The sequence below is a fragment of the Dasypus novemcinctus genome, chromosome 25 (assembly GCF_030445035.2).
Source record: "Dasypus novemcinctus isolate mDasNov1 chromosome 25, mDasNov1.1.hap2, whole genome shotgun sequence".
Lineage (NCBI taxonomy): Eukaryota > Metazoa > Chordata > Mammalia > Cingulata > Dasypodidae > Dasypus > Dasypus novemcinctus.
This window is the reverse complement of record NC_080697.1, coordinates 48,279,109-48,305,808: the sequence shown is the minus strand read 5'-3', so window position 1 is coordinate 48,305,808 and position 26,700 is coordinate 48,279,109. Positions and strand designations below refer to the sequence as shown.

Below are 26,700 nucleotides of genomic sequence, written 5' to 3'. Positions count from 1 at the left end.
TGAATTCCAGTTGCCTTCTCTATTCTGAATCAAGCCTTTTGGTGTTCACTAAATGTACTTGCATTCTGATATACTTATAACAAGAATCAAACTTACTCAATAAAGCATGGTGAATACATTTGTTTAATCTGAGAAGACACTAGAAGGAAAGGAAAGCCATACTAACACATATATTCAAACACTGTATACTTAGCACTGCAATAGAAAACAAGAATAAGTAAGAATGTACCTTGTCACAATAACTTTGCAAACCCGTTAGGGATAAGCTCCATAGTGAAATTAAACAAAATATCAAGTTTCCAAGAATAATTGTAATAAGAACTCTAAATTTTAAGTTTTCAAGAACATTCTTAAAGAGGACATCGAACAAAGGTTCGACAAATGGCGACTCATTAAACTTTCCTGTGTTCCACGTGTTATAATGATAGATTAAGATTTATGGGATATATAGAAGAAGAATTCATGAATAGGAAACTTTTGTTTAGGGAAATGATGCCACTACTTCCAACATTAAAAAATGAAACTGAAAGATAGAGGAAGTAAGGAAGGAAAATAGGGGTCTTGTTTTACATTTGAAGACCATAAATTCAGGAGGCATAGTTAATTCTGAGGACAGTAACTGGAATGATTGAAACATTGTTCTCAAGGTCACTAACTTTCCTGTAGTTGCAATTTACTGGTCCTTTCCATGGATTGCTGTAATGGTGCCAGGTATTAGGGACAAACTTTAGGTTGTGACATAACTGGTATGAGAGGGAAATGGACTTTGGCCCAGTGGTTAGGGCGTCCGTCTACCATATGGGAGGTCCACGGTTCAAACCCCGGGCCTCCTTGACCCATGTGGAGCTGGCCACGCAGCAGTGCTGATGCGCGCAAGGAGTGCCATGCCACGCAAGGGTGTCCCCCGCGTGGGGGAGCCCCACGCGCAAGGAGTGCACCCGTGAGGAAAGCCGCCCAGCTGAAAAGAAAGAGCAGCCTGCCCAGGAATGGCGCCGCCCACACTTCCATGCCGCTGACGACAACAGAAGCAGACAAAGAAACAAAAGCAGACAAAGAAACAAGACGCAGCAAATAGACACCAAGAACAGACAACCAGGGGAGGGGGGGAAATTAAATAAATAAATAAATCTTTAAAAAAAAATAAATAATAACTGGTATAAGAAACGGCATTGGAGAAGATTCCATCCCCCATCTGTATGGCTTCCAGTAGCCATTTACGCCTTTGGTACCCAGGCAGCGCTGATGGATCAACAGGCAGCCCTAACAACGAAACCACATACAAGCAGAATGTATATCCAGACTAGACTGATGCCGAGTTCTTTAAAATCACATGGCATGCAGGCTACCTTAGCTCCTAGAATGATGTCAGAGAAGCACAGTACTGAACTGGGTGGCTAAGGATGTTCATTTCACTGACATGTACATAAATCAGGAAAATGGATATCTAAACTATGTGCACGCACACACATTCTTGGAGCTGGAATACCACAAACTCTTCTAATAAGTTAGACAACATTCACATATGCTTAAAGAAAGATAAATTTTAAAAATTGGAATAGCCAAATGAACTAGGTAGGATGAGGATAAATGGAGAAAAGTAGACACAGAAAGGAAAAAGTGTAAAGAAAGCATTATAGCCTCTGTTCTATGAAAAGTATGCAGTATGAAAGAAAATCTGGATAACTTCTGCTACATGGACGTCGAGGAGCAAATGTTTTGCTGAACTGGATATTATGAAAACTGTCTTCAGCCTGTGCAATCTATTGCAGTCTCCTAGAGAGGGTGCATATCAATAAGCATGGCAATGAAGGAGGTTCTCCACTTCAAGAAGAAAGGGGTGTTACTAGAGAGGAAGAAAGTGTCATAAAAGAAGCTATCCTTGAAATTCAAGAACAGGGGAGGTAGCAAAAGTGGTTATTTGTGCTGTATTTCTTCAGCAATGATGTAAAATACTGGTAGGTGGATTCTAGCTTAATGCTGGGTTACTCCAGAAGAGGATCTTTTTTACAATCACATGGAAGTTAAAATTGGAGAATACCACTAAATATCATCTTTCTACATTCCACTGTGCAGCTGGGCTGCAGTCGGAAGAAAATCAATGCAATCTACAACCGACAAGATAAACCCATAAAAAGGTATTGTACCTTGCTTTCAAAACCACTGCTCTTATTCTACTAAGTGACATTCTGACATTAAATATCATGTGCAATAAACCATTTGCTAAAATATCTTTTCTGATTTCAAAGGACATCCATCTAAATGTAAGCTGAATCTTACAAGGAGGCTTCTACTATACCTCTTGATTTTAGAACCAAGACTATTTCAATAATTACCTGCTTAGTTTTGGTTCTTTGGAGTGATGGCTGATCAGTTTGATCAAACCAATCACAGTTCATCTCTGAACCTGCAGAATGGTCTTTATATATGGAAAAATCACTGCAGTCTTCCTTCTGGGCACAATGTCATTTACTGCTTCCATACATTAACTGAGAAAAAAGTTAAAAGACTACCTTTTCCCCCATCTTCTCTTCTGTGAATAGAGGGAATTTTGTTTTAAGAAAGCTGCACCTTTTAGACTGGATTTCTGTCTGCATATGAATAAACTTTGGATAAGTCAAAGATCCAGAATATTACTTGTGAAATAACTCACAGTTTATCTACATCTGAGGACATAAAATTAATATGCATGTGTTTTCACCACAGATATCTGGGTTATAGGCTGATGCGTGAGTGGCAGAAGAAAATTCCTTAAAAATTTATGTGAATCCACACACCTCCCTACTAACTACCAGGTTAACTGGACCGTGGCGTAGCCGAAGCTATCCTGGCTGTCAGCTCCTCATTAGGTCAATGACCCTAGCTATCTGCGTATCTGTGTTGACGAGTGACTCCTGTGTTGTCTCTTCTCCCAATAATCTATTGCAACTAAGGAGGAAAAAAGGCAACATTTTCTCCCCAATCACCCTGAACCTACCTCCACTGAATAAATTCCCTCTCCCCAGTTCTACTCAAAACACGGCCCAGAGATGAAGGCCGAGAGAAAGAACTTTCTTGCTTTTCAAATCAGCTTGAAGGTAAATAAGAGATCAAAGAGTTGAAAGAGAATACAGGCCATCTTCTCAGATTTTCTGAAAACAGAGGTTTTCAGGAAGCAGCTTCATGATTTGGGAACAATGTTGGCACACACACAGTATCAGAAAGACATTTTTCTCAAGTACGAGACCAAAGACACCTACCAGAGCTAAATGTGCATTTACTGTCCTTTGATTTGAAATCCCTTACTTCTCTCCCACTACTACTGTGGAGAGAGAGCTCAGTCTGCCAAAGGGGAGTGCTGGAGGGAGGAGTGGGAGCCTGGACTTGGGTGCCGGCTCTGCTGCGCGCCTCTCCTGCAGACCTGGGCAAGCCACATCCTCCCTGCAGGCCTTTCTTCCTTGTAAATTCAGAACATGATCCTCCCCTGGTCTTTCTGTGAAAATTAGATGTGATGCTATAATCAAGCCCTAAGCCCAGTGCTTGGCCTAAAGGAGCAATGATAATTGGACAATTTGTCATATTTATATTTATTATACTCTTTAATGACTCACTAAATATAATATTATATATCAGCATAAATTAACAGGGTTATTTTAAAAGAAAAGGCACAAGAATTGTTGTAGAACAATAAATTCCACTGTGAAAGGATCGTCTAGCTCAATGTCTCTCAAAAATTGAGATCCCATAATTCTCCCGGAGAGTTTCCCATTACCTCCCTAGAAATTATTATATCAAGATAATAAAATTTCAGTTCCACTTTACTTTGGCTCATGTTTTTTATCATTCTAAAATGTGTCATAGCTGACAACAAAGGCTGAGGGGACAGAATTTGTGAGGAAGGTTCAGGATGTGGACAACGTTGGGTTGTCCTGTCCCTCGAGCCCGTCCATCACTGGAGTCGCCACCTCCCCCCCCCTGCCCAGGAATCAGCCTGCCTCAGAGCTCCAGTTCTACGCTCCCGCCATTGTCCCTTGTCTCTGACACCCCTCTATTATCTTTTCTTTTCTTCCCGTTCCAGGTCTTTTTGGTGTAAAGAAGTCTGCCTTCGCTACAATTTGCGGACCAGTCACTCCGCAAATTATTTGTGTAGCCTGTACCATTCCTTCCGGCAACTAAAAATGTTGTCACAGGGTCAGCTGTAACAATGTCCACAACAAGGAAGCAGTGTTATTGGTCATACTTTAGCAGAGCGTTTTTAATGTTTGTTTTCACTCCCGGAACTCTATGTCTGCTAGGCACAGCCTTGTACACTTTTCAAGGTCTGGATCCAGGAGAGATATGGAACAGCTAGAGCAGAGCATCCTTTGCCCTTAGCCCAAGCAGTTGGGGGCTCACCCTTCCTGTACTTTCAGTTTTTTTCCTTCTCTTTTGTAAAGCATCCTCATTCTTGGAGCACTCTCTTGAAGCACGAGCTCAGTGAGTGGGAAGGGGAAGAGGTGTGTAGAAAGCATTTGTGAGGTCCCTTCAAGTACACCTCAAGAGAAGGGAGAGGGTGTCCACCAGACCCCCATGACTGCCCAGGGCCCGGCTGCCCAGTGCAGCATCGGGGCCAACGAGCCTGTGCTACAGCCCTCAGCTTTGCACTGATTTTTCTCTTCCTCCTTGCCCATTCTCTTGTCTTTGTTCCAAGGCTTCTTTTCTTTCCTTCCCTGTGCTACCTCTTCTTCCCCACATGGTAGGGTAACCCAGAACAGGATCCACAAACAGAATTCTTGTTGGCCAGGGATAAGCCCTTAAAGTCACTTAACCACACTGAGCTTGGGTTTTCTCATATGCAAAATGGACATGAAAATACCCAGCTTACAGGGTGTCTAGTGGGAGAGCATATCCCAGCTGAAATGCACGATACCAGAATTGGCCATGTGTTCCTCATCATGACTCTTTCTCCCAAGCCTCTATCTTAGCATGTGTACTCATGAGCTTCGGGGTCTTTATAAGACTAAGCTGTTCCCAAAGGCAGGAACCCCTGCTTGGGCAGGTCACATCTATTTTCTGAATCTTCTACCTATGACAATTTAGGAATATCAGTTTGCCAGAAAATCCAAAATGGACAGGACTAAACTTCATTCTTTAATCTAAAGCTCATTTGGGCTTCAAATCTTCAGTCTTCTTGCTCTTTTTATTAAAGGATTTGTAAGGTTTCCACTATAAGCAAACCAAGAAAGAGAGCCCTGGGGAGCAGGTCTGGTTTGGGGCTGGTGAAAGAAGGACACACGGAAGATGTGTGGCCGGACACTCCTAGAAATTGTCATTCAGAAATGGCAGGAAGACGGCAGAGAGGCCTCTGCACAGCACAGTCCCAGGTCGGAGCCTTCCACCCCCACCTTATTCCTGCTAGAAATTAAGGAGGGAATAAGACAAAGCCATTTTAGCAATCCAAAATATAAAATCCGTAATACAGGGCCCAGGAGCAGCGTGGGCTCCCGGCTTCCTAATGCAGAAGCGAAATTGCCAAAGAGCTTTTTGCCAAGAAGCTAGTGAGGTTTAAGACAAAAGGAATTCTGTCGGCTTTGATGGTTATTTGAGGAGAACAAAACCAGGATTTCGGTTGTGATTCTGGCAAAGCCGTCAGATGCAACAGGGCCCGTGCGGGATTACCTGCTACTGGTTACACAGTACTTGCCCTCCTTTCTGCGCAGAATGGAGCTGTGCTGAACGACCTGATTCTACCTCGTCCTTTCCACCACGAATGGAACAAGCAGACACGTGGTAGCCTGAGGTTAATGAAGGGGGCAGTTCGTGGCAGCGCTGAGTCTTACCCCAGGCCCACGCAGAGAACCAATTCTGTTTTTTGTTTTTTTTTTCTTCTGGAGGAGTAGGAAACAATGTTTTTTAGCAAATATTTTTTCCCAACACATCTGGAACCTTTCCTAGGACATATGCTCAATTCGACCTTACATTAAGAGCCTGGGTTAGGAAAACAGAAGACAAGGTCTTGGTTACTCCATTCTTCAGTGACCTAGTGAGTACTTCCTGGGGCAAAACCACACACTGGGAGCACCACCCGGGAGCCCAGGGAGCACTCCTCCTCTGCGGAACCTCAAATTGAAGGTGGGACTTCAGACAAGGTCCCCTTTCCTTCTGAGTGGTCATAAGAATGAAGTAAGGTAAAATCACATTATTTATGCTCACTTACCAAGAAAGTAAATAATAACTTGCCAAAAGAGATGCATCGGAAAGATTATCCTGGACTTCTTAGAAGCCATAGCATTCAGATGAACTATCTTCTAAAACTATTTGGGAATTTCCAAAATTAAGGTTTTCTGTATCTGCACTGCTCCACAAAGAACAATAGTATACTTAGAGGAAACAATAAGAAGGGGCAACCTGCAGAATAGAATGACTATAAGAAGTGGTTGCAAGGGTCTGTGAGAATATCAAATAAAAATGAAGACAAGTAAAAAATAATAACAAACCACGTTCAATAATCCCATATGAATAAAAGCACATGTACCTTTGGTTACATATCTCATAATTAATAACAAAGAAGATTCTGAAGGTTTGTATCTGCGTTTTTCTGAAGTTAGTTCTTTCAAGTGTACTGTGCACCCTCCTTCCACCCATCAAATTTAGAAGCAAACTGCTCTGCACTGTGTGGTGAGAGACTGCACCTGGAGACTCCTGCATGCCTGGGTTGCTTCTAGTCCCTAGTCTGTGCAGTGCATTTTTAACAAATATATGTGGACAGGAAAGCAATTTTGTAGCTATTCTCTAAATAGAAATGTCATGAATTTTTTTTCTTATGCTAGTCATATGGAAATTGCTAATTTTATTTTCGGCTACTAACCTGAAACAATCATGAATAAAATAATGACCCAATAATCAAATTTCTGGCAATGGTTGTATCTTGAAAATAACTGACTGAGTCAGAGTTTTAAACACAAGTTTCAGTGAATGCTGGTTGATGCACACAAAGCTCGGGGAAGGATAACTTTATATTTTAAACTGAGTGAATAAAGGAAGTGCACAATTAGTATGTGGAGGTGTATTTATTCAGAAATATCCCTGCACATGTTGCACAATGGGTCTGAAACACATGCTGTGTGGAGGTGTTTGGTTTTATCTCAAGACCCACACACCAACAAAACTGCAAATGCATAGCGTCTTTTAAAAACAACATTTCTACATTTCCTATGATATCTGGGACTCCTGTGTGGGCAGTGCTCTTCCTTAAACTGATTTTCTCAATTATGTGGGTGATGGATGTGGGAGTGTGTGTGTGTGTGGTCATTTACTCTTCTTTATAAACATTTGTGCCATTGCAGCATAGAGTAGCATAAAAGAAGTGAGGACATACTTTCTTATAATTTCATATATCATGGGCAGACCCAATTTTTACGTCAAGCATATTGAAAGTTCCCATTCAGCCTGCACAGACGCTGTCCCTTTTAAAGAATGCCAGTCTAATTCAGCAATATAAAAATTCACTCATCTAAGATAAAGAAAAGTGTCAACTTAAACACTATTCAAATCAAAGTGGTACTGCTTTAGAAAACAAGTAGGGCATGTTTGCAGTTATTAATGCTGATTTAATAAGATTAGGATGGGTATTTAAAAAGTTTATCAACCAAATACATAGTATCCTCAAATGACATGTTAGTTTGATTGTGAAAGACCTACTACCTGTCACGTTTAAAGAACGGTGTCTTCATTTTACAGTCATCTTTTTCTAATCTGAACACTGTGACTACAAATTGCCTATTTTCAGGTTGTTCACTTTTGTTTTAACCACAAATAAAGTGAAATGATTTGGTATTAAAAAGGGGGGGGCAGTATTTGGTAATCTCCGAAACATCATTAGTGAACAAGTATTGCAGACTGAGGGAGAGAATTAAACTTACTAAAACGTCAGCTGCCAATCTGGGGGTGTCTGGTTGTACCGATAAAGATGATGACCTAAAGCTTTTTCACAGAGGCAGTTACTACAAATAAAAGTCTCTGCCGTAGGCCACAAATCCCATTAAAGGTTCATATTTCCTAATCGTTCTTTTGAGGAATCACATTGTCCTTTTGTATGAAGCTCTCATTAAGATGAATGACATTAGTGGGAAGTAATCTTGGTGAGCACTTGTTGCTAAATAAAAAGTGTGACTCACAAAGCTTGGGAAAAGTCCCACTGACTTGTTATATTCTGTGAACAAATTTAAAGGCCACAAAATATTCCATTTTACCACTGACTTTCTGTATGGAGATACACCTGAGTTCAGGGGACAAAAGTATGAATGAAGTAGTCAATACCCACATACAAAGGGGCAAACCAGGAACAGCTTCTAACTGGACACGCTCAGAGTACAGCATTTACATGTAAGACCTTTTTGTCATTTATCACACTAACTTTTAAACCTAGCTATTACCAAATACCTGATTTAATAATAAACCCCTTTTCTGAAATTCCATTTCATTAGAAAAGGGCCAAGCAATAGTATTTAGAGACTATTTTTGCACAAGGTTAAGCAAAAAAAAAAAAAAAAAAGTAAGCATAGCCAGGCAAGAAACATGAGAAGAAAAACCTTTGCAAAACATATCTAATCTCTACCTTTCAATCCATGCAGGCACCAGTCACTTGTTACAAAGTTCCCTGCTGCTAAAGCCCTTAGTGAATGGTATAAGCTGGTGATCCTGGCTCTCGGGGACCCTTGTCAAAACGTGTGTACTCAGAAGCATGCTTTATCCAAAATCTCAGCAATTCCCCTTACACTTAAAAGCTGTCTCTTCTGACAAAACAGTCGACAACTACTTGGTCAGCACTAAATATTGGAATCTCTTGATTCTGAAGAGGTTTTCGGATTTAATGACATAAATAAATGGCAGCACTTCACAGTATCTCAATCAAATATCTTTTCCCTTTCTTTCATCCTATTTAATTAATGCAGCTTGATAAGAGGCATTGGATCTTTCCCTGTACTAGGCAGTACAAAGGAAGCTGTCTGTATAGGTTTTCTTTTCATTGTTTGCATATAAAAACACAGGTTTTAATAACTGCAGGTCCCTGGATTTACTAGTTCCCAGAGGAATACTGAAATCAGCAGTCCAGCTGCTGCATCCTTGCTATAATAAATGGAGAGAGAGCCAGAATAGTTCTTGCATTACAAATTGCCCCAGTATTCTGTGATTATTGGAATAATGGTTAATTGGCGACCGAACTTGTCTTCTTAGAATTACAGTGATATAGTTCGAGACTGCTTTGCAAGACCTTTTCCCCAAATCCTCAGTGCCAATTAAGATACTCCCTAGATTGCAGTAATATTAGTCTCCCCAGCTGCTATTATAATGTCTATCAGAAGATGAGTATTTTACTTATAAAAGCAGTGCAACCTATGGTTTGGAGAGAGGGGCGATGAAAAACATGGTGCAAAGTACCGATGGGAAAGCAGCTCTCAGAGATTAACTAGTTTAGAGCTAATTAACTCATTACTATCTACCTGATGCCAACACACTAGTGCAAGTATACATTGAAGGTACAAAAAAGTAAGAAATGAGTCATCCTGGACTTACCGAGGGAAGACTCCTGCTGTACTGCTTGCAGCATCCAAATGCAAAGAACAAGAGGCTTCTCACAACAGAGGGAAATGTGCACTCAGAGAAAGGTTCAAAATCATTGCAAAAGGAGGAGGCCAGAGATGACAAAGTGTGTATCCAAGGATCCGGTTAGTCACAGCTTTGACTAGTCTGCCACAGGGCTCTGCAAAACAAGTACACTGCAGCACCGAGGCAGGCATAGGATTGCAATGCATGTCCCATATATTCAAGCATAATAGAAAACATGGATCTGGAGTTTATTTCATGTGGATGTGGGGGCTGTTTGGTACAGAGAAGAAGAAGAAGGCTCTTTCCTCGTAATAGAATTAGCCATGGAGATGGATGCCTTAATTATTGTGCAAGAGTCTCCCCCAGGATATCAACTGCGGAAAGCAGGTGCCTCTATCTCCTGGTTTTTTTCAGATAAATGTCTATAATCTCATTTCACAAATGATCCCTATTTAGAGAGGAGCCACCTATTGTGATGATATCATTTGCTGTAGGAGCCATAAATGGGCAGCTTCCTCGGCAACGTCACAGCGCTGACGACAGACACGGGTCTCTGTAGAGTGAGTGGGCGGGCGCTCGGGGACCCCGCCCCCCGGCTTCTTCCAAGGATCCTGCTCGCGTTGGAAAAGTTTCAACTCCAGAGGAAAGCCCTCCACTAGCACCGTCTAGCCCAACCTCTACCCAGCTCCTCACGGGGCAGCAAAATCAAACTACAGGGCAAGGAAGGAGAGCCAAAGTCTGGTTTGGGGAAGATAGGAGCATCTGTAAAAGGAACCCACCACCTGTCTCTGTCTGGCGGTTTCTTGATAAAAGTAGAAATGCTTTATGCTGAGAGGGAAGGTTCGGGGCCTCTTAGTTGTTGATCTTCTCGAACGTACTGAGATCCATCCTTGTTTTACCGTAATCAAGTACGTACCTGACAATATAAAAGTCATGGCTGGAAGGAGTAATTAAAATTAGACAAAGGTGATGTAAATGGGAGGTTGGGATCGTCCAACGATTCGTGTGTGGTAAAGCTGTAATCAAGCTTCAATTTCAATTTCCAGGAGAGCAGTGTCCTCTAAATGAACATTTGGAGTAGGCAATGAGCTAAGATTTATTTATACAAGAACTTAGTTTACATCTTCCGTATCTACAAAAACTGCTTATGGTGAAAATCAAGTGCAAAAGAAAGACGATCAAGGTTCAGTCAACATGTGGCAACGGGGAGGGAGGTATGGAGGCGTGCTTTCCTGATAAAATCTGAAAGTTCCCCTCAATAACTCCAGTGACCCACATAGTTCACCCGAAACACAATTCCAGTGAATTGTTTGCCAATGATAAAATTGGTCAGTGCAGGAAGGCAGCAGGTTTAGTGAGTGAATCATACTAGCGTCTTCCTGGTAAATTTACCTCGAGGATCAATTATTTCCGCTCTCAAAGTGTAGTGTGTTTCCACCAGCTCATTACTCAACACTTCACCTGAGGGAGAAGAGGGTTGCTGCACCTTAGGTTTGCTCCCACCCTCTCTTTGAGGAATTGTTGAGGTCCCCCAGCACAGAGACACAGCCACCGGCTGAAATCCATGCAGAGGGAACAAATGCCACCTTTACTACACAATGTCAGAAAATCAAACCGCATTGGGAGGGGAGTGGATATACCTCAGTGGCTGAGTGCCTGCCTCCCACGGATGAGGTCCTGTGTTAAATTCCCACTCCCTCCTTGCCAGATAAATAAAATAAAATAACAAATGTCAGAACTTTTAGTCTTCCTTCCGTAAAATGAGGGCTATCAGCAGTCAGTGCTACTTTAAGGACAATGCTTACGATGGACTCAGAGGACACAAGCTGATAGACGCGTTGCTCACAGACCTCAGAGGACATCGTACTGAAATGTAGGGCATGGCCCGAAGCGAAGATGTCGCCACTACCAGCTATGGCCCGAAACATTTCATAGGATTTTCTCAGTGCTTTGGTTCTTGCTCCTAGAACATTTTGTGACTGACATCACAGAGACACGTTTTAAACAACAAACTCACCTTCTTGAGCATCTACTTCCTAGTTCATCGAACCATTAAAAGAATTGTCTTTATGCTGTCTGGATGCTCTTCCTCTCTAGATTTTTTCTAGAGCTACCCCAGAACCCACCAACACCTTGAAGCCTCTAGAACCATTAAAAGAACTGTCTTTATGCTGTCTGGATGCTCTTCTTCTCTAGATTTTTTCTAGAGCTACCCCAGAACCCACCAACACCTTGAAGCCTCTAGACCATTAAAAGAACTGTCTTTATGCTGTCTGGATGCTCTTCCTCTCTAGATTTTTTCTAGAGCTACCCCAGAACCCACCAACACCTTGAAACCTCTAGTTTTCAATACAGCAGATCCATGCTACTAGTGCCAATCAAAATAGTAACAGAAATAACAATGGTAACTTGCATTGGCACTACACTTGTCGTCCTCCGTGACTTCTCAGGCTATTCCCATTGCTTGAAACGTCTTTTTCAACTGTGTGCGCCATCACCTCCTGCTGGCTTCTCTGATCACTTGCACCCACACAGAAGCCAAATTTACTGATCCCACATCAGAGTTCTCACCGGAGGGCACACGACGCTTAAAGCAAGGAACAGAGATTTACATTTATCCATTCAACGAATATTTATTAATGGCATGCCATACGCTGGGAATGTAGTAGGGATACCAAAGTCTGTGGAATTATAATACAGACCCCCCCAAAAAAAATAGCCCTGTCTGCATGAAGCTTAGAGTCCAATAGAAGGGAACATGACAATAAACAATTGTAATACCTTATATTTCAGCAGTCCCTGCCATGAACCATGTGCTTTATTCCTTAATCCTCATAACAATCCATGAAGTCTGAGCTCCAAACTAATATGCCATCTGTCCCCCATCATGAAAAGCCAGATAGTATTAATAACATGCAGCAAATAGGGTGGTCAAAGAAGCCTCCCTGACAGGTGCCCTGGAGCCCTGGGGGGTGGTGAAGAGTTAGAAGATGAGGAATGACCTGAGGGCTGTCTTCTCCCAGTAACTGCTGTAAATAGGGACAAAGGACATAAGAAGAATAGTCCTAGACGTCTCAAGGCAGGCAGTGCCACAGCTGGGGTTAAGGCTCTTGCCAGTAGCCCAGAGCACAAGGGGCCTCCCTAGTTTTTGTTAACGGGCATGTGGGGGAGTGTGGCTTCCCTCTGGACTTCTACCATCAGAACTAGAGCTCTGTGTCCACGTCTTCTCAAAACCAGAACCCGCCCTTTGACTTTGTCTGCCTGGAGTCTGGCATAATACACGGCCCTCCACTGCTACAGAAATGTTGGCTGAAATGAATCCGTACGTTGCAAATTTTGAATGTCAACTTTTATAAGCTCACTTGGGGCAGACACAGGTGGGTATTATTGTCAAGGGGAAGCTGAGTTTTAAACATGTTAAGTAACTTGCATAAAGTTACACAAGAATATGTCTCTGGATTCCTAACCGTGTGGTCATGAAAGTGACTCTTAAGCATCACTTCCAAGATGTTTAACTGTTTAACCTAACTCTATTAGATTATTCATCTCTTTTAGAAGTGACTAAACTTTAATTTAGGAAGCATATCAGTGACAGGTTAAAGAACCCCTCGGTTGATGACTATAAAATTAGATTTTAACTAACCCTAACAGGCCCATGTACCTCCCAGTGTGATCTCCCCCTTATTAACACGTGACCCATTATTGTCAAACTAAACATAACCATATGGGGTTGCTTCAATACCACCAATATTTGATTTGGGAACTATCTCACAAATAGATTTAAGAAACGACTCTCAGAACTCTATCTAGGTGCATAATTACTGTTAGTTTTGGAACCTGGTGTCCAATAGTGCTTCATAACTTAGCTTGGGTTACGGCAATCCTGTTGCCGATCTCCGGCATCTGGTCAGATGCCACGTCTATATGGGAATTCAGGCTTGTTCTCACAGCCCAAAGCAAGGCAACAAATTGCTTGTGTAGCAACATCTAAGTCCCCAAAGGAGGAACTTTAGCAAAATGGCTAAAATGAGGCCCGATGTTAGTAAATTAGGCCAAATTCCCAATAGCAATCTACCACTGTGTCTGATGACAACATAAACCTCATTTGGGAAACAGAGGAAAATTATGTAAAAACCTATCCACTTCAAAATTGCTATGTTTAGCTGAAGCACACTATCAATAGATTTTTTTTCATAATCATAGATTCATGCAAGACTACAAATAAGTAAAATGAAAATTCATGTTCCATACAGCTATATATCTGAGTCCTCAAATAGCAAGAAGGATTTAAAAATTGTTAAATAAGTGAGTCAAAAGCTCAACAATTTAATTTTAATTTTCTCAGCTTTAAACATTAAATCTTCAACAAGTACTTTGTTTTGCTACCTTAAAGATTATCTTTCTTTTGTTTTCTTGGTAGTTTTAATCTCAAGTATTATTATCAATGAACATAGTCACAATTTTTAAAGATAAAAGGCCACAAGCTGTTTGCAAATAAATCTCATTCAGAGAAAATTACATCAGAGGTTCTCTTGTTGCATGACCACTATTTGTATCCTTCAGAAAGGTTTTGCTGAAGTTTAGAATAGAAATTTCTAATCTTCTTTCAGACAGAAGGAGACACATGCAATCAAGAGACAATCCAGCAAGCAAATTATAAAGAGAGACAATAAATAAAAAGTAGAATTATTAGGATAATGACATTTAATATCTATAGAAGTGAAGAATAATTTCACGATGAACGATTTATGCCCTTGTTTATACAACTGTCAAAATGGATAATAATTTAGCAAAATTGAAAATACATTCAGTATTTGAACCTTTGTATTAACATGAACTGTATATATACAATCCAGCTTTACTTGTATTAGAATGCATTTTTATTTTCTCATGTTTCCTAATAGCCTATGTTAATACAAACTGCTAGCTTCAATTTACCATAACTGCATGTAAATATAATGGAAGACTCAGAGTGTCATAGTGTCAAAAAATTCTCTTGTTGAATACTTTTGCAGTTTTTAAAGATAAAACTTCATACAAATAATCGAACAACTTAAAGTCATTTCATAGAATAAAAATTTAATATCTGAAGGTAGCACTTAGTCACCTGAGGGTCTGGACCCATTCTTGTGGCTCCAAGAGATCTCAGGTTTAACAATCTCTTACTTTATTTTTTTGTTTGTTTTTATTTTACAATCTCTTACTTCCTGTTTCTTTGAGGGGATTTCTCCTTATGAACGTTTATGCTCATACTTTGGTTTTCATTAGAAAATAAAGGTGGAAAGGATTATGTGGAAATTAATATTCACTGAACTACCTCCCAGGCACTAGAAGAAGTTTCACAGGCATAACTGTATGTACTTACCACAGCCAGCCCTAAGTCAATGGTACTATTCCCATTGTTCAACTAAAGAAGCTGAGGTTTGTCAAAATCAAGTAACTCATGGCGCTACTATATGTCAGGATCAGAATTTATATTCAGCTCTGTCATTCTCCAAAGCTGGTGTCAACTATACTACAAGGCTAACAAAATTCCTATAATTCCATGTCTACTTTACTGTTCCTGAACAATTCACCTGGAGCTGCATTTTATTACGCACACTTTGGAATTCGTGTGTCAGGCTCTTGCTGGCTGCAAGAAATGCAATTATTTTTTAATAATTCTACAGCACACAAGATAATAAAGCATGATTCCTTGAACTACAAGTCCCAAACATGGAAAATATCCTAAAATTAGGGCCAAAATAATCCTACTCTAAAGAGGAGAGAATAATGGGAGAAAGAGGAAATGAACTGGAATAAAGCACTACGTAGCATTCCAGGAACTCAGTGCTTTGCCAAATGTGTAGAATAGTTAAATTAAATAAAACTAAGGAAAGTATACGTTAAAGAAGCTTTACACATAAAGCTTTACATATAAAGAAACACACACGACTGAATAATGAGTGAGGCAACCATGTGACCAAGTCTCTTTTAAAATCTATTTTGATACTGAGTCGTTTAATTAAAAGTTATAACCAGAAACAATATTTCATCCCATGGATAGATTTTCTTAAAATGTGAATTATAAATTTTCAAAACTCTCTAATGTTATTAGAACTGTCTCAGGAAGCTATGTAACCGAGGGCTAGCCTTGGGATGCTTAGGTGGTGGTGCAACAATTCTACTTTGTAGATATTGGACTCACTATGCTATCAACTCCTTACTCTCATTCCATAACATTTCACTTCTTACATTTCATTACTGCTTCAGGATGTACAAAGATGACCACATTGAATCTTTCCAACCACTATCTTCTGCAGTCATTCAGGTATTACTGTCCCTTACATTTAAAGATTAGAAAACTGAGGTCCATAGATATGAAATACTTTCCCCAAATCCACTAATAAGAATCAGGATTCAAACTTGGATTTGTCAGAATCTGATGTCCTTCTCTCTCAGATGAAAGTCCTCGGTGGAACTAGCTATTATTTATTTGCAGCTTAGGAGCCATGTTGAAATACAGATTCACTGACATTTAAGGCAGGTATCCCAGGTTTGGAGCTTGCTTTGTGGTACACCTGGAAGATGGCCACCTAAAGCGGGTTATGAAAGGAGTTATTTCTAGTGTTTTAAGGAATATTTGGCATTGAGAACAGGAAGGTATTTGGCTTCAGATTTTGGATAGAAATTGTCAATAGGACTATTAAATAAACAATGCATACATAATATATAAGTAGTAAGTACTTACAAGTTTACATCTTCAAGAAGAAAAACATGATATCTGATCCAAACATGAAAACAGATATAGCCCTAACAAATCATGAATAGTGAACCTGAATCACTTATCACTTGAACATTTAGTGCAGGGAGAGTGGAATTAAAGAGCTGAGATAATTCCAAATCACTGTCATTCTGCTTTAAGATGGACAATAGAAATCAGTTTATCATTTTAAAAAGGTAAAGTCCTTAATGAACTCATTTTCTTCTGACTCTCCTAAAATATCTTATCACTTTCAAACCACCAGCTCAACCACTTTATCTTTTGAGAATGCCAGTTTGGACAATTAAGAAAAAAAGGTTTCGAAGCACATGCTATTAGGAGCCACTTTTACCAAAATGTCTATTCCACGGATTTGATTCTTAGTAAAATGTTTTAGACAGTTGATCCTTATAAACATTTGAAATGTACCTTACAACGTTTGTAACTGCTTTTCTAAGCATGTGACTTCAACATTTGTTGTTCTAAAAGCAAGCTATATTTAATTTTGTATGTGCAATCTAATGTTTAGGGAAGAAAGAAAAAACTATTTTTGTGTGTCATTGGCTAAGAAGGCTGTGATTATTTTGTTCTAGAGCTTTTTATAGAACAAACAAAAAGCATTAATGAAAACATTTGATAATGAAAAATCTTTCTTGGTAAGTTATGGTTTCCTTACAAATGGATTTTAGGGGGAAAATTTACTTTCAGCCCCCAAAAGAGTTTTTTTAATAACATAGCATTAACACAATGCAAAAATCCTGTATCCAGATGTTCCAAATACTTTAAACTTCTGCTGAGAAGAATACTGTTTGTTTTTTTTTTTAATTTAAATTACATATGCAATCATTAGCTGAGAATTCCTGGACATATAATGCAAGAGAGGAATGAATGTGTGTTTTATTTAATTTTTATAGTGATAAGGAATTCCATGGAAAATATAAGTATTTTCAGAATTATTAATGTATTCTCATATAGAATCAATTAAACTTAATTAATGATACCTTTTCTACAAGAACTTATGGTACGGGATGCAGACGTGGCTCAACTGTTAGAGTGTCCGCCTACCCTATAGGAGGTCCAGAGTTCTGTACCCAGGGCCTCCTGGCCTGTGTGGTGAGCTGGCTCACGCACAGTGCTGCCACATACGAATGCCGTTCCACACAGGGGCTCCCCTAAGTTCGAGGAGCACACCCCGCAAGGCAAGCCGTCCCGTATGAAAAAAATGCAGCCCGCCCAGGAGTGGTGCTGCACACACGGATTGCTGATGCAGCAAGATGACGCCACAAAAATAGACACAGTTTCCCTGTGCTGCCTGACAATGCAAGTGGATGCAGAGGAGCACACAGCTAATGGACACAGAGAGCAGACAATGGGGGAGAAGGGGAGAGAAATAAAATAAATCTTAAAAAAAAAAAAAGAACTTATGGCAAAAAGCATAATAATAACAGCTAACTTCAAACCTAAGTTTGTTTTTTATTTTTGGCTAAGAATGAAGCTTAAAATACAGATACTAAAATAATGATATACTTTTCAAATATTGGGTTTGAATATATATACAGGTCCTGGGAATTTTTACACATAGATTTTTGTATGTCTCTATGTGTGTATGTGCATGTGTTAAAACTGGCTAAAGAAAAAATAAAAGGAATCTTCAAGAAACACTTAGCAACAAACTATTGGACTCCAATTTCAGAACTTCTGATGATGAACAACTCCCAGCAGTCACATGTTAAATTTGAAAGCAGGAAAAAGTGCACATGTAACACCAAGGGTGTTGTAGACTTAATCACAGATCTGTTTACACAGAAAGGCCCAAATAAAAAATTCCTCAAAAGAACCCTTTTCATCTTTTGGAAAATACAAACCCAGTATCACCTATTCCAAAAGCACTGCAGAACAAGATTCTATAAATATAACAGGAATCCATTCTGTTAAGAAGGGAAACTACAGAGATGACCATAAAAATAAAATATTAAAGTTTTCATTCTTAAATAGTATAATGATTTTTTGTTGCTTGCCAGTCTGCTATGGTTACTCACTTGGTTGCTATAGCAACTTCTGCTAGGAAGCAAGATGGTAGGCCAAAAGCTTGTGGGCCCTTTACAGTTACATCCAGGAAGTATCCTGTTTCCTGATCCAGTCTACGTTCGCCACATTCCCTCTGGCCGCCAGGTCTCCTTGCTTACCGTTTGTCGGAAACAGTCCTCATCATTCGAGGGTCCTTTACTTGGTGTCTTATAGCAATGTATTTCACTTCCTACATTTTAATATTGCTGGCTTGAAAGACCATCAGGTGGCTGGAGCCTCTACAAAGCTTAATGACCTGTTCCTTTATCCCCCTGAATTCTTTCTCTGTAGAGCTCTGGTTTGCAAAGTTCCTTCCTTTCCAAGTTTATGAACTAACTTGTACTGAGAATGTGTAGAGGTACTTTCCATATGTGATCTCAAACTTCACAAGAGCACTATGAGGTAGGCTTTTTATAGATCAGGAAACTGAAGCTGGAAAATATTAAATAATGTGCCCAAAGGAATTAGCTAGTGAATAGCAGATAAGAGTCAACATCAGATCCACCTGACTCCACAACATTTCTACCTTAATTCTACTGAGTAACCGAAAATTATAAAACAAGACAGAAAAGCATCATTTTACGAACACACAAAGGCACGTAAATGCATATTAGGTATATTTTCCTTGGGTTTGTAAATATATAGGCAAACAAATTAAGGCTGAGCACTGAACATCCTATGATACCTCTAAAATGATACATTTTAGCAAATATATCAAGATGACATATACATTTCTCTTGATAGTTAGATTCACTTATTTACTTAACCTGGGTATTGCGGGGTTTGCTATATAAACAGGCATTTGGGGAAAGATAATGAGTTTTAATACTGCAATTATGAATGAATTGCTAAAATTTTTCATCTCCTTATGGATTCTGTCATCACTCAAGGGTTTTCAGGCCATGTCTCAGAAATACTTATACCATTTCTGCAACTAATATTATCACGTTATAAACAAGTCCATAATATGTAATCACGTCCCTGGTAGTTATCTAGGTGAATTATTCAACTACCAGGTCAATCAGAAAGGTAAACCCCCAAACTAGGCCAATTAATATCCAAGTGGTTTATTCCTACATGAGCTTTTACGACTGCCTTGTCACCCACCTATCTCTACTTAATACAAATCCTGACCATCCTTCAAGGCCACATACAAATGCCATCCCTTCCAAGGATGTTCCCTGCAAACTCTAGTCAAATCATTTCTTCTATACAATGCCTGGAGTATGGTAATAACTCAAGAAATCATTTTCCTTTCTTTCCCATTTCCTCCTCTAAATCTTAGAGCAAATTTTTCCCACTGACTTTATAGGTTGCATTTTAGTGATAAAATTATTTGTAAAATAGTACCCTCTCTCTACTGTCTTTGAGGTCAGAGATTACGTATTATTAAACTTAAATATCCCACAGCACTTGACATGGTACTTTATATATATATATATATATATGTATATATATGTAATTGGTATTTGTGGGGCAGACAAAATCAGAAAATGAGGGGAAGGAAGAGAAGGGAAGATGAAGGAATAAAAGAGATGCCTGGACATTTAAAATGTCCATTCAATGTGGGTTATACATATTATTTTACAAGTGAGTGGGAACAAGGAGGAAAGTACCGGCCACATCAGGTTCAGGCTGGGTTACTGGAAATGGTGCTCCCTCCCTCCCTCCTTATAATGAGGAGTGTGGTGGTTTGAAGCTGCAGGCACCTGAGGAACATGTCCTGACATGTAACCCATTCCCGTGGGTGTGAAGTAAGTAGGACCTTTTGATGGGGCTCCTCAGTTAGGGTGTGACCCACCTCAATCAGGATGGCCCTCAGTCCTATTACTGGAACTCTTTATAAGAGAATGAAATTCAGACAGAGAGCGAGCACCACCAGAAGCAAGAGGCCAAAATCTAATGGAACCCAGAGGAGAAGGGAGAGCCAGGGGGCACCACTGCATGCCTTACTAGGTGACAGAGGAGCCAAGGATCACCGACAGCCAGCCCCACAAGGCCAAGCCCTGTCCTGACAAAACCTGGATCTGGACTTTTTCCCAGCTTCAAAACATGAGTGAATAAATGCCCATTGCTTAACTCAACCCCCTTCGTGGCATTTGTTTGAGCAGCCCAGGGAGTTCAACGCCCATAACAATAGCCCAGGGCGGACTCACCCGGGCACAGGGAACAACTGCTCGACTTTGCTGTTAGTTTGAAGAAGGGGTCTGTTGAGGAGAGGGGTGTTGGGTTTTTTCCTGTGCCCCCTTGGATAGCACCCTACATGGGCAGAATGTGAACAGCTGGCATCCCACTGGTGTGCAAATGAAATGCATATATGTGTAGAATACACATGTAAGCTCACCTGCTTTCATGAATTTGTAGCATATCAGACTGAAAATAAAACTAGTAGTTCTTCCAGTTGGCCCTTCTCCTTTAAGCTATTGGTAAATCAAGCCCAGAGAGGTTCAGTGACTGCCCAGAGCTATACTGCTAGTGACTGAGCCAATATGGGACCAGACCCAAGTCTCCTGGAATCTCTGACCTAACCTACTGTGTTGAGTATAGCGGGACTCGGATTGGTAAGGCTAAGTTATGAGGTAGATTAAACATGAATTTATTGTAGACAAAAAATCAGGCCACTTTACATTCCAGGAAACACTCTATTAGGATAAAACTGCATAGCAGCAAATCTATTTCTACATGTGAAAACACTCAAAATTGTTTTTTTATCTTGTTAATAAAATATTCTTAGTAAGCCATTTTTATCCATAGAGGTATTACAGCTAATAAAAACTGTGCCGATGCTTCGAAAAGTATACAAATTCTTCTGCAGATGCCTGAGGTATTTGATTTTTTCATATCTGAGTATAAAAGAATCTTGTTCTATCAAGACAAGTTGCAGCTGCATCCCAAAACAACAAAGCCAAGTGCTCCTTTTGGCTGAGGGCTGCTTGAAATGCTGTATCAACATTATCCAAAGAAGCCCGGCTTCTTCGTGGATGAAACCACTAGAAGGAAGATGTTTCTATAATACAGGCAAATCATCCAGAGGTGCTTTGAGAGCATCGACGGCATCTATTTGCTCAAGATTTGGAGCTCACCTGTAAGGAAACTGGCACCATTCTATCAAAGTCCATCTCAGACCCAGTTTCCATGAAAGAATAACCATGCATGCTAAACCTCCTTTTCCCTCTAACGCAGTATATTTCAAGTGTTCCTCACAGGCCACCTGCATCAGAATCCACTGAGAAGCATGTTAAAAATGCCGCTGTTTTTTCTCCCATCCTGTGACAGATCTACTGATTCAAGGTCTCTGAGAATCTGCATTTTAAACTAGTTCCTGAGAAAACAGGAAGTCATTTTAACACGAGTGTGTTCTTTGATATGTTAAATATAATAGTGAAAAATTGGAAGTGACTTAAATGTCAAAAATAGGGAGCTGGGTTAAAAAAATATTATATGTACATGGGATATTATATAGCTATTAAATCATATAGTCTAATAACATTTTTAAATATTTGCATTTTATGATAATAATTCATGATTAATGTTTAAAAGCTGGCTAAGGGAAGAGGATTTGGCCCAGTGGTTAGGGCGTCCGTCTATCACATGGGAGGTCCAGGGTTCAAACCCCAGGCCTCCTTGACCTGTGTGGAGCTGGCCCACGGGCAGTACTGATGTGCGCAAGGAGTGCCGTGCCACGCAGGGGTGTCCCCGCATAGGGGAGTCCCACGCACAAGGAGTGCACCCCATAAGGAGAGTTGCCCAGAACAAAAAAGTGCAGCCTGCCCAGGAATGGGGCTGCACACATGGAGAGCTGACACAACAAGATATGCAACAAAAAGAAATACAGATTCCCACAGAAGAACACACAGTGAATGGACACAGAGAGCAGATAACTGGGGGAGGGGGGTCATGGAAGGGGAGAGAAATAAATAAATAAAATCTTTAAAATAAATAAATAAATAAAATAAAAGCTGGTTAAAACTGGATGCATACCACAACCTCAAGTTTGTTCTCTCTGAAAGTATATGTATACATGTATGTATGTGTCATGTATGTATACAGTGAAAGTAAATCCAGTAAAGTGTTAATAGTGGTTATTTCAGAGTGGTGGAATATGGATTAATAATGTGTTTTTTCCTACATATCCAACATTTTCCAAAATAAACAGTATTTATATAATCAAAGAAAAAGCTCAATAAATCACACAAAAGAGAAAAGGTGTGTTCTAGCACTGTCATATTAAATAAGGTATTTAGAAAGAAATATTCATACAGCCCTTGCCGACTGAACATTTCTAATTGGGATGGCATTAGACGAGGGCCGCTTGAAACATGCCTTGGGAAACAATATGTCTACATCTTTGAAGATATTAAAATTGTATAGATAGAAAAGGTCTGTATACTCAACATTTCAGTTTTTAATACTAGTCACCATTTCATTACAAGTTTTTTCGCAGTAATTTAAGAACTAATGAATATAAAATTCTTGTGGTATAAAAACTCAGAGAGATATCTCGGAGAGATACTCAATAATTCTTTTAGTGAATTATTGATGATATCTTCCTCAAAACCTTTCTACTAAAATGCCTTTTTTGGTAATTCGTCATAAAATGGGAAATAACTTCTCAATGACAAGCACATTATTTTGCCAATCTCCTATCAATGTCATTCTGAAAATTCTACAGTTATCATACTTCCTGAAAAACAATTCCAATTGTGACTCGATTAGTAAAATCACTGCTATTTTTCTACCCTTTAGTCTGTTTGTGTAGTTTTAAATATAGTTGTAAAAATCACTTATTCATATTTATAGGAATACTGAAATGTAAAGTCAGAGAAGACCTAGGAGAATATCTAATTCAAGCTACATATTTTATGGAGGAAAAAGGAGACACACAGGAGAAGGAATTTATCCCAGGACTATCAGCTTTAGTCCTAGAACTGTGTACAAAACTAAAATTCCTTAACTCCCATACCAGAGGCCTGATATCTTACACGGACACAGTCTAATTTTAATAGTATCTTTGTACCCACAAATCAAAGCATATTACTAGTTCCCAATTTATTCAAATTATGAGACCCAAGTTAAAAAAAAAAAAAAAAGCATTCATCACTGTACTTTGCTAGTTAAAAATCATTTAAATCAGATAAAGCAGAGTGCTGTTTCCTATACGAAGTTACCATAGAGGGAGAACTGTGAAAGCTCCTTAGCTTGCAGAGATTAACTGAGCAGACAAGCCTACCTAGCAATGCCCAATAACACCAGGTGGTAAATTTCAAATTCAGCAGTTACTATAATGAGGAGAGGCCAAGCGCCTAATAGAAAGAGTGGCTTTGTAGCCAGATGGCACCAGAGTCAAAGTCCATGCTCCCTCTTCACTTCCCGTATGATCTAGGACAGTTATGTAATCTCTCTAAGTCTTAGTGTCCTCCCTTATATAAGGGAGATGATAACCTCACAGGCAGACTGGCCACCCAGAATTTGTACTAAACACTATCCGTTCACAGTATCATGTGCCTACATCTACCTGAAGCTCTATGTACCCCAGTAAAACATGTTCTTAAATCTAATCCATCCTGTGGATGTGAAACCATTTTAAGTAGGACCTTTGGAAGACATTACTTTAGTTAAGGGTAACCCATCTCAATCAAGACAGGTCTTAATCTTTTTATTGGAATCCTTTATAAGAAAATGAAATTCAGACCAAGTGACAGGAAATAGGAAACTGAAATCAATGAAACCAGGAAGAGAATGTAAAAGCCAGGAGAGGTCACCATATGCATAGCCACGTGACAAGCCACGGACCACGATTGCCAGAAGCCAGCCCCAGAGGGCGACAGTCTCAGGGAGAAAGCATTCGCTTGGTACTGCCTTGCTTTGGACATTTTCCCAGCCTGAAAACTATAAGCTAATAAATCCCCATTGTTAAGCCACCCATTCCATGGCATTTGCTTAAGCAGTCTAGGAAACTAAAACAAGGGTCAAAGAGTTTTAAGCACAGAAGAAAGAATAAATTACAACTCTTTTTTAAAGAAAAAATCTGTAGATAAATGGAATAAGTCTTAGAGTCCAAAATGAAACGATTGCAATTGATTACCAACAAGGTGTCAGACAATTCAAAAGGAATCGTTTTTCCAACACACGGTGTTCGGACAAATGAGTATCCACATGCAAAAAAAAGAAGGTGGCCCCTACCTCACCCCATGCACAAAATTTAATATAATATGGAGTGTACACCTAAATATAAGATCTATATCTCTAAAACTTTTAGCAGAAAACATAGGAGTAAATATTGATGACCTCAGGTTGGGCAATATTTCTTAGATGTGATATCAAAAGCACACCTGACAAAAGACAAAAGCAGATAAACTGGATGTCATCAAATTCAAAGCTTTTGTGCTACAAACAACACCATCAAGAAAGTAAAAAGAAAACATACAAAATGGGAGCAAGTAGTTGCAAATAATGTAACTGATAAGGGACCTGTATCCAGAATATGTAAATAATTCCTATAACATAAAAACAAAAAGGCAAGTAACCCAATTAAAAATCAGGCAAAAGATCTCAACAGACATTTTACCAAAGGCAGGGAAAAAAAGAAAGAAAATGGCCAATAAGTATGTGAAAAGATGCTTAACATCACTAGCCATCAGGGCAAGGCAAATCAAAACCACAATAAGATACCACTTCATACACAGTAGAATGGCTATAATAAAAAAGACAGATAATAATAAGAGTTGGCGGGCAGTGGACTTGGCCCAGTTGCTAGGGTGTCCGTCTACCACATGGGAGGTCCACGGTTCAAACCCCGGGCCTCCCTGACCCATGTGGAGCTGGCCCATGCGCAGTGCTGATGCCCACAAGGAGTGCCCTGCCATGCAGGAGTGTCCCCTGTGTAGGGGAGCCCCACGCTCAAGGAGTGCGCCCCATAAGGAGAGCCGCCCAGCACAAAAGAAAGTGCAGCTTGCCCAGGAATGGCACCACACACACGGAGAGCTGACACAACAAGATGATGCAACGAAAAGAAACACAGATTTCCGAGCCACTGACAACAACAGAAGCAGACAAAGAAGACACAGCAAATAGACACAGAGAACAGACAACCGGAGGGGGGGAGCGGGGAGGGAAGAGAAATAAATAAATAAATCTTTTTTTAAAAAAATAAGCATTGGCAAGGATGTGGAGAATTTGTAACCCTCATACATTGCTGGTACGAACATAAAATGGTGCAGTTGCTTCATAAAACAGAATAGTTTGGCTGTTCCTCTAAAACTTAAACACAGGTTTATCATATGACCCAGCAATTCTATTCCTAGTTATTTATCAAAGAAAACTGAAAGCATATGTTCACATCAACAATTGTACAAAATATTCATAGCAGTATTATTCATAGTAGCCAAACAATGTAAACGACGTGTCTATGAGCCATGAATGGACAAATAAAATGTGATACATCCATATAATGGAATGTTACTTGGCAACAAAATAAAGTACTAAAACATGCAAAAACTTAGATGAACCTTGAAAACCTTGCTAAATGACAGAAGCCCAGACCTTGCTAAGTGAAAGAAAAGACCACCTATTGTATGATTCCATGTCTACGAAATGTCCAGCACAGCCCAGAGACTGGGAGAGGCGAGAATGGGCATGACTGTTAAAGGATATGGGGTTTCTTTCTAACCGGAGAGATGAAAATATTTTGGAATTACATAGTGGTGACTGCTGTACAACTCCGTGAATATGCTAAAAACCACAGAATTGTGTACTTGAAATGAGGGCATTTTATGAATTATAACTCAGTAAAGTTCTTTTTAAAAAATTATACTCTCCTTAATAAAGCAGAAAAGAGAGAGCATAACAGGCCTTTTAAATCCTCCATACACATATTGAGCACTTACTCTGCGCCAGGCACCAACCCTGATGGTCAGGCTGAACCAAATGGGAGTTTCAAGTGAACTCTAATTTCAACAGAAAATTTAAGAAGCCCCAATTCATCATTCCATTCTGTTAACCAAGAGCTGAATGGAGATAGTATTGCACTGACTTTCATAAAACGGCTTTAGCCTACATCTGCAGGAGATTTCCATTAAGTGGAGGAGTCGTGCACTTATTCATTCATCCAGGATTTGCTAACCTAGCTCACATGCACCCTGAGGAACTGGGATTCTGAGTTATTGAGAGGAATAAATACACAAGCAACATGTCAAAAAGCATTTTAAAATGCCCACACCCAAAATATATTATTACTTCCTCTATTTTTTTTTTAGCAGAGGAGTTTTAAACAACTAATTCTATTTACATATACTGCCACATTGCAAAATTGTATATGCATAGCAGAT

General features: G+C 39.6%; 1 protein-coding gene across 6 annotated transcripts in view; it reads right to left on the bottom strand.

Moving 5' to 3' along the window:
- Nucleotides 1–26,700, bottom strand: part of DLGAP2 (DLG associated protein 2) — a 1,108,217-nt gene that overhangs the window by 692,784 nt on the left and 388,733 nt on the right. For 2 of the 6 annotated variants that reach the window (XM_071211853.1, XM_071211855.1), the window contains exon 1: nucleotides 9,532–9,753. The exons of 3 other annotated variants lie outside the window; for them this stretch is intronic. Coding sequence is in view for 1 of the 3 variants with exons in the window: in XM_058287986.2 (XP_058143969.1) it covers nucleotides 9,532–9,565 (34 nt within the window). In the remaining 2 variants the exon portion in view is untranslated. Of the gene's footprint in view, nucleotides 1–9,531; nucleotides 9,981–26,700 lie in introns of those variants that run through there. One more of the 6 variants, XM_058287986.2, reaches the window with a different exon arrangement.